Source organism: Schistocerca piceifrons, chromosome 7 (assembly GCF_021461385.2).
Source record: "Schistocerca piceifrons isolate TAMUIC-IGC-003096 chromosome 7, iqSchPice1.1, whole genome shotgun sequence".
Lineage (NCBI taxonomy): Eukaryota > Metazoa > Arthropoda > Insecta > Orthoptera > Acrididae > Schistocerca > Schistocerca piceifrons.
In genome coordinates this window covers 497,177,131-497,193,281 of record NC_060144.1, presented here as the reverse complement: position 1 = coordinate 497,193,281, position 16,151 = coordinate 497,177,131, and the positions used below count along the sequence as shown (strand labels likewise).

Sequence of the window (16,151 nt, the reverse complement as noted above, 5' to 3'; positions counted from 1 at the left end):
TAATTTCCATATCATTCAGAAGTGATTGAACAGTTACAGTGTATGATACAGGGGCTGGACTAAAATATGCTTATCCTTAAACATAAACACACATGCTAGCCAAGTCTGCAGGTAGTGCTGTTGTATTTGACCATGAACAGCACCTGTGCATGCCCTCAATGTGTTGCAAGTGGTGCTCGTGGCCACGTCAGCGTTCTGTGTAGTCGGAGCTAAGTGAATTTGAATGTGGGCAAAAGTCACTGTCAAACTGAATGTCACACTTGTGAGTCATGTCAGCGTCAAAACAACACAACGGGAGCTCCAGAAGTAGAGAATTGCTGCATGGTGAGCTAAAATTTCAAAATGACAAAAGTGATGCAGATACCTAAGAGTCTTCTTTCACACTGTTTTCAACTTCTGACAGTTTATGCTGACGTAAGCTGTCCCAACCCTATAATGCAGATTGCCTTGCTGTTAAGAATGAAATATTGGAGGGGGGTTTGGTGATGATTCAGGTAGCCATATTGCGGTATTCCATGGGACTTATGGTTACTATGCAATGTCACATTGCCATACATTACGTGATCATTTTGGCTGATCAGGTCCATCCACACACTACAATATTTGTTCCCCATTGGTGATGCAGTGTTCTCAGAAGGCAAGTCCCCTGTTCATACAGCTCGCACCATCTAATATGGTTTAGTGAGCACGAGTACGAATCGTCGCCTGTCCTCTGGCCATCACAGTCACCAGATCTCAATATTATTGAGTGTTTGTCATCTACTTCGGAGAAATGTGTGAATGATCACTGCCCACCTCCATCATCATTAACTGTACTTACCACTATTTTGTACAAAGAATGGCATCAGGTTCATTTGAAAAACCACATGGGGCCTGTATCTATCCATTCTGAGAGGACTGGAAGCTATTTTGAATGGGTACAACTTCCCTACATCATATGCCAATGGCCTACCTGCAGCGTATTAGGCATGGTGTTTCTGTTATTTCCATATTTTTCTTCACCCCCTGTACTACATGTTAGCGTGGTGAAGTATACAGTGAATGTCATGACAAGTACAATTGTTTTGTTGATTAATGCCACTTGTGAAATTGAGGTCTCTGCTTATATGTTTACTGGCCTGTGCAAAGATATTGATGTCCTATATTTTGCAAAGATTATCATTGTTCTAAATTGTGTGTTAATAAATGTAGAGCAAAATGAAAACTAAATTCTAGTGCCATTTACATTATACACTAAAGAGCCAAAGAAATCGGTACACCTGCCAAATATCACGTTGGGTCTCTGCGAGCATGCAGTAGTGCTGCAACACGACGTGGCATGGATTTGACTAATGTCTGAAGTTGTGTTGGAGGGCACTGACACGGTGGTGAATCCTGCAGGGCTGTCCATAGGTCTGTAAGAGTACAATGGGTTGGAGATCTCTTCTGAACAGCATGTTGCAAGGCGTCCCAGATATGCTCAATAATGTATATGTTTGAGGAGTCTGGTGGCCAACAGAAGTGTTTAAACTCAGAAGAATGTTCCTGGAGCCACTCGGTAGCAATTATGGACATGTGGGATGTTCGTTGTCCTGCAAGAATTGCCCAAGTCCTTCAGAATGCACAATGGACACGAATGGATGCAGGTGATCAGACAGGATATTTACATATGTTACCTGTCAAGAGTCATATCTACACATATCAGGGGTCCTGTATCACTCTAAATACATACGCCCCACATCATTACAGAGCATCCGCAGCTATTGGTCTAGTGGCTAGCATTGCTGCCACTGGATCATGGGGTCACAGGTTCAATTCGTGGCCGGGTTGGGGATTTTCTCTGCCCGGGGACTGAGTGTTCATGTTGTCACATCATCATCATCATCTGTGACGATGGCTAGATTGGACTGTGTAAAAAATTAGACTGTGAAAAAAAAATTGGGGCTTTGTTGGGTGCTGATGACCACGCAGTTGAGCGCCCCACAAACCAATCATCATCATCACTATTACAGAGCCTCCACCAGCTTGAACAGTCTCCTGCTGACATGCAGGGTCGTGGATTCATGAGGCTGTCTCCATACCCATACATGTCCATCCACTCGATAGAAATTGAAACAAGGCTCGTCCGACCAGGCAACGTTTCCAGTCATCAACTGTCCAATGTCAGTGTTGACGGGCCCATGCGAGGCCTAAAGCTTTGTGCTGTGCAGTCATCAAGGGTACATGAGTGGGCCTTTGGCTCCAAAAGCCCATATCAATGTTGTTTCATTGAATGGTTTGCACATTGACACTTGTTAATGACCCAGAACTGACATCTGCAGCAATTTGTGGAAGGGTTGCTCTTCTGTCATGCTGAACAATTCTCTTCAGTCGTCATTGGTCCCGTTCTTGCAAGATTTTTTTCCAGCCACAGCAATGTCAGAGATTTGATGTTATACCGGATTCCTGATATTCATAGCACACTTGTGAAATGTTCGTACAGGAAATCCTCACTTCATCACTACTTAGAAGGTGCTGTGTTGTGTCGCTTGTGCGCTAACTACAACACCACATTCAAACTCACTTAAATCTTGATAACCTGGTGTTTTGTAATTGATCTAACAACTGCGCCAAACACCTGGTGTCTTAATAGGCATTGCCGAACGCAGTGTCATGTTCTGCCTGTTTACGTATCTCTGTATTTGAAGACGAGACCAGTTTCTTTGGCGCTTTAGTGAATTACAACAGTGTACCACCATCAATAACTGCAAGCAAGAGGTTAAAGCAGAAATTCTGAGACTTACGGGCATATGAACCAGATTATAACATATGCCATCTCTAGTCATTCATGACAACTTGTAATAGACTAGTTGTCTGCCTTGGGCTTCCACTGCAGTTACACATTTATAAAAATAAAAGCAACAAAATACTGTCCATTTGAAAGTCCATCCCATTGCTTCCTGATTTACAAAAATACCTTTGAAATTCAGCTGACAAATCATATTACTAAATTATAACAGAGAATTAGAAAAATTGTTTGCATTAATTAATGAACTCAAACAATGGATAATCCAGGATGGAATAATGAGAATATTACGAAAAGGAATGATTGCTACTGGCCGCGTGCGTGCCCACACACACACACACACACACACACACACACACACACACACACACACACACACACACACACGACCACTGTCTCTGGCTGCCAGGGCCAGACTTGCTATTTTAGAAAAAAGGCCTTCTGGCCGAAAGCCTACATGGTTTAATAGTCTTTGTTGTGCCTGTCTGTGACTCAACATCTTCGCTATATGGTGAGTAACAATCTTTCCTTTTCATAATATTAGTAAATAAATGAATGAATTGTATCTTAAGTAGATGGTTTTATAGTGTGGTTGGTAAGAACCCATATAATTAACCCATTGGCTTACAGTGGTGGTTATGACTGTCATCACGCTCGCATGCATTTCCATACAATGATGGGTATAATTATCATCATTCAATTGCCTTGTGCAGTGCTTGGGCATGTACTGCACTACCGATGGTTCTATTTTTAGTTCAGGCATTATGTTAATAGATGGTAGCAGCTGTGTCTGCCTTGAAATCAATCGAAAATGCTCAACTGCAACTAAATATTACAATGCAAAGTTTGCACATTTTTGCAGATTCAGTAGTGCATCATGGCTGATACATATGAAATCCAAGCCACAAGAATACGTCGATTTCTTGAAGAAAGTGATTTGAGTGGTATTGATGGGGAAATATTGTAGATTTTGAAAACAGTGAAAGTGTAGAATTAGAAGAGTGACAACATGGGTTGTGTTGACAAAGAAGATTTCTCCCTCAATATTTGAGATGCCATAGTGGAGCCAGCAACAGGTACGTCAACAATTACTGATGAGTGGAAATGGGACAGTGTTTGCAATGATCCTTACATTATCGAAAGCAACACTGAAAGCGAGATAGATGTTACCATTTGCAAATCCCTAGGCCAAAACCCATCAGCATTGCATGTAATTGATCAGTTTTGATTGACACAGTTCTGGGAGATGGTGGTCAAGGAAACAAATTTATTTACAACAACAATACACGCAGAAACAACTGTACATGCAGAACAGAGAAGAATGGTTACGAAGTGCACTGGTTTCCTGTAAAAGCAGATGAGATGGAGGCTCATTTTGCACTCTGTGTACTTACGGGCCAAACAAAGAAACCTTCGGTACAAAATAACTGGCCAAAGAGAAAAGTAATAGACTCCCATTTTCAGTAAAACAATGCCTTTTAGGACATTCAAAGCCATCTCAAGGTATTATCATTTTGCTACTGATTCTGCAGATATGCAGCATGACAAACTGAGGAAGGTCAGACCAGTTATTACTCTTCTTCTTGACAGACTTCAGAGGGTGTAAAAGTCTGGAAAAAATGTTTGTATCATTGAGAGTCTGACACAGTTCAGGGGCAGATTGTCATACATAAAATACAGCGCTTCAAAGAAGGCAAGATTTGGTTTGAAAATATATAAAGTTCATCTGACTGTGCATACTGTTATAATTTTAAAATTTATACAGAAACACTGGAACACGTGAGGCAATACTCACCTTACGAGTAATCTTAGAAGAAAGATTAAGGAAAGGCAAACCTACGTTTCTAGCATTTGTAGACTTAGAGAAAGCTTTTGACAATGTTGACTGGAATACTCTCTTTCAAATTCTAAAGGTGGCATGGGTAAAATACAGGGAGCGAAATGTACAGAAAGCAGATGGCAGTTATAAGAGTCGAGGGACATGAAAGAGAAGCAGTGGTTGGGAAGGGAGTAAGACAGGGTTGTAGCCTCTCCCCGATGTTGTTCAATCTGTATATTGAGCAAGCAGTAAAGGAAACAAAAGAAAAATTTGGAGTAGGTATTAAAATTCATGGAGAAGAAATAAAAACTTTGAGGTTCGCCGATGACATTGTAATTCTGTCAGAGACAGCAAAGGACTTGGAAGAGCAGTTGAATGGAATGGACAGTGTCTTGAAAGGAGGATATAAGATGAACATCAACAAAAGCAAAACAAGGATAATGGAATGTAATCTAATTAAGTCGGGTGATGCTGAGGGAATTAGATTAGGAAATGAGACACTTAAAGTAGTAAAGGAGTTTTGCTATTTGGGGAGCAAAATAACTGATGATGGTCGAAGTAGAGAGGATATAAAATGTAGACTGGCAATGGCAAGGAAAGCGTTTCTGAAGAAGAGAAATTTGTTAACACCTAGCATAGATTTAAGTGTCAGGAAGTCATTTCTGAAAGTATTTGTATGGAGTGTAGCCATGTATGGAAGTGAAACATGGACGATAAATAGTTTGGACAAGAAGAGAATAGAAGCTTTCGAAATGTGGTGCTACAGAAGAATGCTGAAGATTAGATGGGTAGATCACATAACTAATGAGGAAGTATTGAATAGGATTGGGGAAAGAGAAGTTCGTGGCACAACCTCACCAGAAGAAGGGATCGGTTGGTAGGACATGTTCTGAGCCATCAAGGGATCACCAATTTAGTATTGGAGGGCAGTGTGGAGGGTAAAAATCGTAGAGGGAGACCAAGAGATGAATACACTAAGCAGATTCAGAAGGATGTAGGTTGCAGTAGGTACTGGGAGAAGAAAAAGCTTGCACAGGATAGAGTAGCATGGAGAGCTGCATCAAACCAGTCTCAGGACTGAAGACCACAACAACAACAACAACAACAACATACAGGTCTTCAGGTAGAAAAAGTATTAAGCATCCCAGCAAATGAGAAAGTTGTTTTGGGTTTGTGTGAGACGTAACTTGGTGAACGGAGAACAGTATACCTGGATAGTTGGTATAGATCCACCACATAGTTTCTAAAGCTATTGGAGAGGAATATCTATGTGGATGGAACTGTAAGACCAAACAGGAAGAACATGTCACCACAGTTCAAGAACTGATTGCTGAGAACAGATGAACTGAGTTTTGCATCAGCGAATCAAGTTTCTGCTGTGAAATGAATTGACAAGACACAAGTGAACATCCTGTCAACCATTCGTGATTAAACTGATTATGAACAGCAAAAAATTCATAGATTAAGCTGAAACCTAAATCAGTGATTACAACAAAGGGATGAGCAGTGTTGATGCACGTGACCAATGCTTAGTCTCATATCCTCTTTATGTGAAGGGATATTAAAAATATATATTTTTATATGTTAGATATGGCAATTCTCAATGTAAGTATAGTAAACTATATGAAGAACTCCAGTAAAGGAAGAATGAGGTTCACAGATCTTTGTCTCAAACTCGTAGAACAAATTGTGGAAAACATTAGGCTTCCTGATTATATGATTTGTGGATGCCCAAGCCAAGGAACAAATCTATTAAGACTACAAGAAAGAAGACACTGGAGATATTTTCCCACAAAAATACCTCCAACTGACAAAAAAGCAGCATTGTCTGGAAGATGAAAGGTCTGTTACGACAGAACACAGTGTGGAGAATGCTGCCTTTCGTGTGAAGAGCACAAGATTTGCCTACACATGGGTAAGTATTTTAAGCTTTATCACACTCAAACTATTTATGATTATATTCCACAGCATAATAGAGAAATACAATAAATAGACTGCTGTAATTCAGCTTGTAGTATGTTTTTGTAAAAATGAGGAAAATCACTGAAAAATAAGTGTACTGCTATCACAATGTCAATAAAAAGATTGTATACCAATGGGGTAAATAAACAGAAGGATCAATTTTTCTCTCTTTTTTTTCATCAGTCTTGTGAATAACACACACACACACACACAGCCATCTTGATTTTGTTGCATATATTCCAGTCTATGTCTTCCATAGAATTTTTATCCTCTATAGCTCCCTGAAGTACCATGGAAGTTATTACTTGATGTCTTAACACGTCTTCTTCTCATCAAGGTTTTCCACTCATTTCTCTCTTTCATCAGAATGCCCTCATTTCTTATCTCATCAGTTCACCTAACATGCAGAATAAAATCTTGTATAGCAAACAGAAGTAATTTAGCACTATAATGTAAAATGACATCAATAGGAAAAAAACTGCTCTTCCACAAGCTGGAAAATCTACTTAATTTGATGATAGCATTCAATACATGCTTTTAATTTGAAGAAACCTGCTTAAAAATGCAGAATCATTGAATTTGCAACATAGCAAAATAATGAAGCAATCCTAAACAGTTGGATTAAATAATCGAAATTTGTACTGTTTTGAAGACAAGTGTCCATTTGTTTAGTGAGCCCGTCAGTGAGGCTCCAGCTTTTGGCTGATACAGGTGTACAGGGCAGCAAGTTAGGTGTTTATCTTTTCCTCATAGTATAATTATTAAATTTCATTTGTGTTTCCACTTACGAGGGGTAAGCTCGTATTTTATAAGTGTAAATTTGCGCAGTCTGTAGCGCAGTTTTCATTTTTTCTGAACAGCTAACTACATATTTCATTGAGGCAACAGCATCCATTGGCAACACATCAGGAGGGTAGCAAGTTGCATATCTAGGATTCTGTCTGCTTTTATAGTTTACTTTTTCAGTTAGTCTTGCCAGGATGAGTAGGACGTGTGGACACAGGAGGAGCTGGTCACAGTTTACGAACAACTGAATGCACTTTTGACAACGGTTAGTGATCTTCAGGCTTCTGTCTCAAGGTGTAGCAGTGGCAGAGAATCTGGCACATTGCATGGGACACTTTAGGTCTTGCTAGTTTCGCCCAAGGCAACCTCTAGTGTACCCAATGCAGTGTATCTGCCCTCACAACACAGTGAGTGGTGGGTGAAACATGTTTACGTTGCTTGATGTGGACAGCCAATGTAGGGACTGGCCGTCTGGCCTCCCCCATTCACAGTGTGAGTGGACAGGAGGCCGCTCAAAGAGCAGGCACAAGGGGTGAGGGGTTTGATAGTTCTCGGGAGTTCCAGCATTAGGTGCACTACAGAGATCCTTAGGCAGATAGCATTCAGGGCTGGAAGGAAAGCCAATGTGTACTCGATGTGTCTACCGAGGGGCCTCATCTAAGATTTGGAGGCGGCCTTGCCTACGGCTATTGGGCATGCAGGGAACAGTCGCCTGCAAGTTGTGGCTCACATCAACACCAAAGACACCTTTCGCATGGGTTCTGAGGCCATACTCAGTTCATACAGGTGACTGTCAGAAATGTTGGAGGGTGCTGGCCTCACACATGGGTGCAAGCAGAGCTCGCAATCTGCAGCATTGTTCCCAGAGATGATTGGGATCCTTTGGTTTGGAGCTGTGTGGAGGGTCTCAACCAGAGGATTCATATGACAGTCTGCATTATTGGTTGGGGATTTGTAGGACTCACCTTGATAGGTTAGGGGTGCACTACACAAAGGAAGCAGCTGCTCGGGTAGCAGAGTACTTGTGGAGTGCACACGAGGGTATTTTAGGCTAGGGGGGTAGGTTGAGGTACTCTGATAAACACTCGCTAATCAATATGCAACGGGGGATATCGAACCATGTGCAGAGACAAAATACATCAACTGTCAAAATTTTATCAATAAATTGTTGAAATATTCGTAACAGAGATCCCAAATTTACTGCCTCCCAGGAAAGTTATCATGTTCAAATTATTATTGGGACCAAGAGCTGGCTGAAACCCGAAGTGGAAAGCTCTGAGATGTTTAGTAAGTTGTGGAACGTATGTTGGAAAGACAGATTACAGTCCATAGGAGGGGGAGTGTTTGTTGTAATTTACAAAATTATCTCTTTTGTGGTTGAAGTTGAGTGTGGCAGTGAAATTATCTGGTCACATACGACAGGTCTAGGTGAAACAAAGCTAATTGTTGGGAGATTTTACCACCCATCCGATTCTGCTAGGACAGTTCTAGAGTCATTTAATGAATGTCTATGGTCAGCAGCCACTGCGAATCTGTAGCCCAACAGAAATTCCCATGTGACTGGAAAAAAATTGCAGATGACGAACTGTGTACCAGAAGGGCAAAAGTACGGACCCGCAAAATTACAGACCAATATCCCTAATATCAGTTTGCTGCAGAATCCTTGAACATATTCTCAGTTGAAGTATAATAAATTTTCTTGAGACCAAGGAGCTTATGTCCACGAATCAGTATGGTTTTAGAAAGCATAGTTCATGCAGATCTCATGCCCTTTTCTCATGTGATATACTGTGAACAATGGAGAAGGGCAACAGTCAGTTTCCATGTGTCTTGATTTCCGAAAAGCATTTGATACAGTGCCCCACTGCAGATTGTTAATGAAAGTACAAGCATATGGAATAAGTTCACAGACATGCAAGTAGCTTGAAGACTTCTTAAGTTACAGAACCCATATTTTTTCCTCAATGGCGAATGTTTATTAGAGACAAGGATATTGTCAGCAGTGCCCAGCAAAGTGTGACTGGACTGCTATTATTCTCTGTATACATACATGATTTGGAGGATAGGGTGGGCAGTAATCTGTGGATGTTTTCTGATGATGCTGTAATGTATGGTAAGGTGTCGAATTTGAGTAACTGGAGGAGGACACAAGATGACTTAGACAAAATTTCTAGCTGGTGTAATGAATGGCAGCTACCTCTAAATGTCAAAAACTGTAGGTTAATGTGGAGCAGTAGGAAAAAGCAAATCCATAATGTTGAGATACAGCACTGTTAGTGTTCTGCTTGACATAGACACATCGTTTAAATATCTGGGCATAACACTGAAAAGCGATATGAAATGGAAAAAGCATGCAACGAATGTGGTAGGAAAGGGGACTGGTTGACTTTGTTTTATTGGGAGAATTCTAGGAAAATGTGGTTCATCTGTAATGGAAACTGTATACAGGATGCTAGTGTGACCTATTGTTGATTAGTGCTAGAGTATTTGGCATCTGTACGAGATTAGATTAAAGGACGACATCAAAACATTTCAGAGGCAGCCTGTTAGATCTGTTACTGGTAGGTCTGAACAACATGCAAGTGTTATGGAGATGCTTTGGGAACTCAAATGAGATCCCTGGTGGGAAGACATTGTCCTTTTCGAGGAACACTATTGAGAAAACGTAGAGAGCCAGTATTTGTAGCAGGACTGCATTCTGTTGCCTCCAACATACATTGCTTGTAAGGGCCACGAAGATAAGGCCATAAGTTGGAGGATTATGGAGTATCGATGTAGGAGGAGGAACATGTCATTACACTCCTGAAAAGAAGTTGAGATATTTACTGAAGAAGAGCTGGGAGAGAGAGAGAGAGTGTCACATATAACTTACGTACTAAGATAGCTAAATCACTTTCACCACTATTTTGTAAAAAATCAAAGATTTTAAATTTTTCCTTAACTCATTCTATAAATTTGTTGATACACATCACAGAAAAACACTCAAGAATAACTTATGCATACTGAACAGTAACATATTGAAGCATACAGGCCATGGAATGTAGTTAAAGACTGTGGAATCTACTTTTATTCCATTTTGTTAGAATTTTCTAGGCGTCTATTCATTTTTCACTGAATAAGGTCTTTCCGTGAGATAAAAAATTTAATGACTTACCTGCATCTCTGATATACCTTGCTCTGAAACAGATGAAATGTAATGCAGGAATCAAAGCAAATGACAACTTTGGGGAAAAAGGGTTCTAAGAATATGCACGGAGTCTAGTTTATTTTTCCCCATTGTTACAAGAAGCATCATTTGCAAGATTATTAATAAACACTCCTTCAACCACTAAAACTACATCAGAACAATGGAAAGTTGTGTTATTGAAAAATTGCTGTTAAAACATACAGGTTTGTCTTCTACTAACACATGCAAGGTGTAACGTTATCATCAGTCTAAAGGGAATTCTTTAATTCCCTACACTTTATAATACAGTCACCATATACAACCTAAAAATGTGAGAAACACGCAAACGGACTCATTAATACAGCTGTGAATAACATGGAATCACTAGAAATGCATTTACGTAGCATACCAATATTTCCGTAACTTTTACAGTATTGCACAAATGTTCAGTTCATTTTGGTGAAGCAGTCAGCCAGCCAGCCTTCTGAAAAATGTAATGTTTTGCAGCAAAGTCAAACATTTATAACAAAGGTACAATGAAAATAAAAGCTTCAGGAGGAAGATGAAGGGTATGGAACTAGTTTACGACTGAACAACTCGAGCAAAACATGTAGGTCTAACTACAGTTCAACTAACGAAACAAAAAGGAAAGTAGGATATGAAATTGAAACAAAATTTTGATTTATTGCCATATTTCTCAATGTAGAATGAATAAATCAAAAGTTATTGAGAATTGTGCTTTCAAGTGGTAACGTAAATCTATAATATTATACAGGGTGTACCCAGGAGGAATGGTCAGTATTCAGGGACATGACAGGAATGATCATTTGAAGGAAAAATAGTCTAGTATAAGTGCTCTCTAAAATACATGTGTGGTGGCATTGATCACTGTAATTGATACAGATGTACAAAATCAACATTAAGAACAATGAATAAGTGTTTCTCTTTGCATGTATTTTTATCTTTGTCTTTCTGTTTTCATGACTGTCTAGCTGTGTATACTCATGGCTGAAGTATTTGTAGCTTTTTATATGTGGCATTGTGTTAATGAAGTAGTAAGTCATGGCAACAGTATCTGCATGTTATCTGCACATCTGTACATTTTCTATGAATTAAGCGAACATGATGCACTACTTCCCACCACAATGGACCACCAGATGTCACTGGGACCTGGTGCTAGTTTTGATTGTGCTTCTCATGGATAGTACTGCAAACAATATGGAGCCACTGAAGTCTGAAGCTGCTAGTGAAAGTGGCTAAAACACTCTTCCACCCTGTGCAGATGGACATGTCGATTCCACATGGCAACATTCTGTGTTACCTTCCATGGATGTGATAAGTTTATCTCAATGGAGGAACAGCAGAGGCTGATACCTGTCAGTGTTACAGGATCTCCACTAGATCCTAGTATATGGGTGCAACATTCTGTTCTTACTCCTCCCAATTTGAAGTGCGTTTCCATGCTGGTTTTCAAGGTAATGAATCTGTTCTTACTCCTTGATGGAGTATGAATGGCAGGGTAACAGCAGGTTTCTTGTCATGTCATGGCCAGTCAGTGGGGTTATGCCCTATTATACTTGTGGATCGACTCAGTTAATGCCACAAGGACACTTTTTCAGTAATGTTTTTGCTGTTCAGCATGTATTACCAAAACTGCACGAGTTCCTGCCAAAAACAACAAACTTAGTTTGGCATTGCAGAATCATTGTTCTCTGCTCACAACATTATGGATAATACAGTGAAATATTCCACATCACTGAGTCACAAGGAGAGCATGCTTCTATCATTAGTGATTTTACCGTATCTGCTGTTAACAAATTTGAGACAGCCAAGATGGCATCATGTTAAAGGCTGTGCAAGTAACTCAAGCAACAAATGTGACTTCTCAGAGTCGTTGAATAGATGGACACACTCACAGTTTTGGTACCACGAAGTCTAGTGAACCCTACATTAATACCCGACAATACACTATGGGTCATATGGGCAAGTAAACTACCTCAAAGGATTTAACTGTCCTTAAACTGTAACAAAGGACTCTCACACGAGGGTGAATTACAGATTGCAGACCATGTTTTTGCAGTACAAGGTGGACACCCTACCTACCCAGCAGCCACCAGCAGGACATGTACTCGGCAGTCATATTGTGCTTCAGTGTAGTGGGCAGCTACAAAACGGAGTCGACCATGTCCACAGTTTCACAACACCCCACCTACAAACCTGTGGCAGTCACCTTGGCTTTCACATGGCTGGCAGCTGACGAGTAGGACTAAACGCATCCAGAGACTCCCATCATAGGCCAAAGCCTCCTGTCAAACAGGATGCACAGCAATCAGTTGACAACAACAAACCGACCAGAGCCACTCATCAATCAGAGTGCTACCAGTGACTGACAGGGCACACAACGGTGCTGGTTCCATGCATGCTTCAGAACTGCTGCTGTAATATTCTCCTCCGTGTGAGCACCCAAATGCCACCTGTGATCTTCTTTAGGTGTCAGAGGTTGCCATATTATGAAAGTACACCAACATTCCAACCACCTGAACCAAACTAGTTTGCTTCCAGCATCTGACCACAATTGCTGCTTTTGTGTACTTGGTAATAGTACCAATCAATATTTTCTGTTCAACTCGGGTTCTGAGACCAGCATGATCCCAAACACCTCTACACTTCCTGAACTAAAGGTGGCAAAGGGTTTGATCATTACAACATATGGCTCTACTGAATGCAACACTGACTTTGGAAACTGCCTGACTGTCATGTGGACTTTCATGCAAGTAGATGTGAATGAATCCTCAGTTAGGGACACATTTTCTGCATCATTTTTACTTACACCTCAATTTGGGAGGAGGAGTGCTCTTCAACAGAACACTCATCAACAGCATTCTCGGTATGAATCAGGCGACCTTTGGTTCAACTGCTCCGCAACATGCAGAAGCATTCAAATCCCCTGTGTGCAAACTTCAACAGTTATGATCCACATGTGATGAGCAACTTGCTGCAACTAACAAATTATATGTGGACACCAAAACGGAACTCTTGCACTGCAAAATGAAAATTCCTTGTTACACGAGTCACTGCGCAACCGACACAACAAACTGGCAGATGTTAAATGTCAGCCTTCTTAGTAAAAACTTCATCTCTTACCAATGCTAATTGTCACCCATCAAAGGACTTCTGCCCCATGAGCATTTGGTGAAACATGAAGAACGTACAGATGAGGATACAAAACTTCATCAACAATCCCAAGGATGATGACAAATGTAGATACGTTGATGAGTTGCTCACCCAGTCTTTATTGGATTTGCATATAGGTCTCTAAATGCAATGAGGTCACATGCTGCTCCCGAAGGGAAGCTGTGCAAACCATTCATCAATGTGTCACCCAGCTGGAATCATCACGGACATCATCAGAACAACACATCCACAGGATGTTGACGGTCCACCCAGTGACGGATGTTCCCATGCATGTGTATGTTTATTGCTTCCCAACCCCTTACCCACCATGGTATTAAGGGAGATACGGGGCATAAGACTGAAAATACAGAGAACCTCTCACCTTTTACATCATGGCAGTTATGCCGTAAAATGTTACAGATAGTGAAAGCTGCCATTCACGAATTTTTTCCTTGCAACAGCATATGGGTTCCCTGATTCATTTGGTTCAGAAAAAGAGACTGTACTTTTCGGATGTGTGGAAATTACAGAGCCCTCTGTGCACAAACCCTTCCCGATCGTATCCCGTACCGAATATGCAGGACTTCTCACATTCATTATCTGGTGTTTCGATATTCAGCAACCTAGACAGTCAAAAGGCTTACTCACAGATACCAGTGGCTGTAAATGACATTCCAAACGTTTCTATAATTACCACCTTCAGGTTGTTCAAGTTTTTGTACATGGTTCAGGTTGAAAAATCCAGCTCAGACTTGGCAGTGCTTCACTGATTCTGCTTGATGACTTGCTCACTTTTTCATCTTCACCAAAAGAACATGATGAATGCCCCCAGCAGGTTTTCAGTACTCTGGCTCAATTAGGCATGGTGGTGAACAAAGAAAAATGTCAATTATGCAACAGACAGCAACATTTTTTGGTCATTCTGTATTTCTAGCAGGAATCAGACCAATGGAAGAGAGAACCAAACTTCAGTGATACCCCGCTTTTTCCACTTTTCAAGGGACTTCAAAAAAGGTGTAAAATGCGGGAAATACAGTTTTAAGCTGTAAAAGTCACTTATAGGATACCCCCCTGCTTTTTTGACCTTACGTATGACATATGTAGATAACAGGTATCAAAAGACTTGTCAGGGACTCGTTTATTGTCTAATGAAGATTTCTTTAATAAAAACTGCTGATGTAACTAGGATTGATAACTATCTGGGAAGAAGGAACGTTTGACTCAATTTGATACTTTATAATCGATGTTTTTGAAAGCCTCTAGCTGCCATTCATTATTTAAATAATGAAATACTGCTCTAGTTACATATTTTTTCATGCTTAGCGTGACACGTTTCCAGAATTTCTCATTGTCAAGTGCAAATATGTACATAAGTATTTAGTGTAGTGTTTGAATATGTGTTATTCTGCACCTCTTGCACTGTGATTGTCTTTTGGAGGTTACCAGATACTGTGCGTCGTCCTCAGCTATGTGGAAAACCACACACACACACACACACACACACACACACACACACACACACATTCTTCTGTTTGTGTAACATCATAAAAAAATACATACATAAATACTGCACTTGATAACAAGAATAAATTCTCAAAACACGTTTTGCTCAGCATGAAACAAATATGTAACTGGCACTGCGTTTAAACTAAAAATGTTTGAGCAACACAAAGTGAATGGCGGTGTCAACCAGTGTTACAAGTGGCCAAATGCTGAAACATGCTCTATATGGTTTGACAAAGGTGTCACGATATAACAACAATTACGAAACTGTGTTTGCACAGTACAGACAGTTTAGAAATAGTTGTCATTGGTCATGACATCTTTATTTGAACGAACCTAGTTACTCCCATCAGCCACCACACCACATAAAGCTTGGCAGCGGTGGGACATCCGGGACGAATTTTTACATGTTTACTGCTTTAAATCCACCGAGTAGAGTGCCCTGGTGTCAAGATAATTAAGCACGTAATATTTGAAAACACTATTGGACAGCCAGCATTAATCTTTCTCCACAAACATTTTTTCATAATGTGTAAACTGTGGGAAAAATAAAAATATGTTGACGCAAAATGGGGTGCAAATTAACATTGTAGACATAGGACATTTGATGGGAACGATAAAAAATGTCATAAACGGTGGGAAAACGTTAATTCCAGGAACGTAAAAGTGGGGTTATATTGTAACAATATGATGCATAGGCCTACACCATACGAAGAATTAAGAAGGCTTTGAGGTATGATAAACTTCTACTGGCGAAATTTTTTACAGGCTGCAAAAATCCAGGTGCCACTATCCAATGCCCTAACTAGGAAGAATACTAAGGGGAAACAAACTGTACAGTGGTCAACAGAGATAATTCACGCTTTCCATTTGATTAAATAGTCATTACAGAACACACATACCTTTGTGCCATCCCTCACCTATAGTACAATTCTCTATTATGGCTGACGTGAGTGAGGCTATTATTGGCAGAGTCT

The 16,151-nt window shown here is 40.3% G+C and overlaps 1 protein-coding gene across 2 annotated transcripts in view; it reads right to left on the bottom strand.

Moving 5' to 3' along the window:
• Positions 1–10,589: 10,589 nt before the first annotated feature.
• The window catches only part of LOC124804659 (mitochondrial inner membrane protease subunit 1-like), a 74,288-nt gene continuing 68,726 nt past the window's right edge, over positions 10,590–16,151 (bottom strand). The window contains exon 4 of one of the 2 annotated variants that reach the window (XM_047264885.1): positions 10,590–10,981. In XM_047264885.1, the coding sequence (XP_047120841.1) occupies positions 10,949–10,981 (33 nt within the window). In that variant the 3' untranslated portion in view covers positions 10,590–10,948. The remainder of the gene's footprint in view (positions 10,982–16,151) is intronic. The other variant, XM_047264886.1, reaches the window with a different exon arrangement.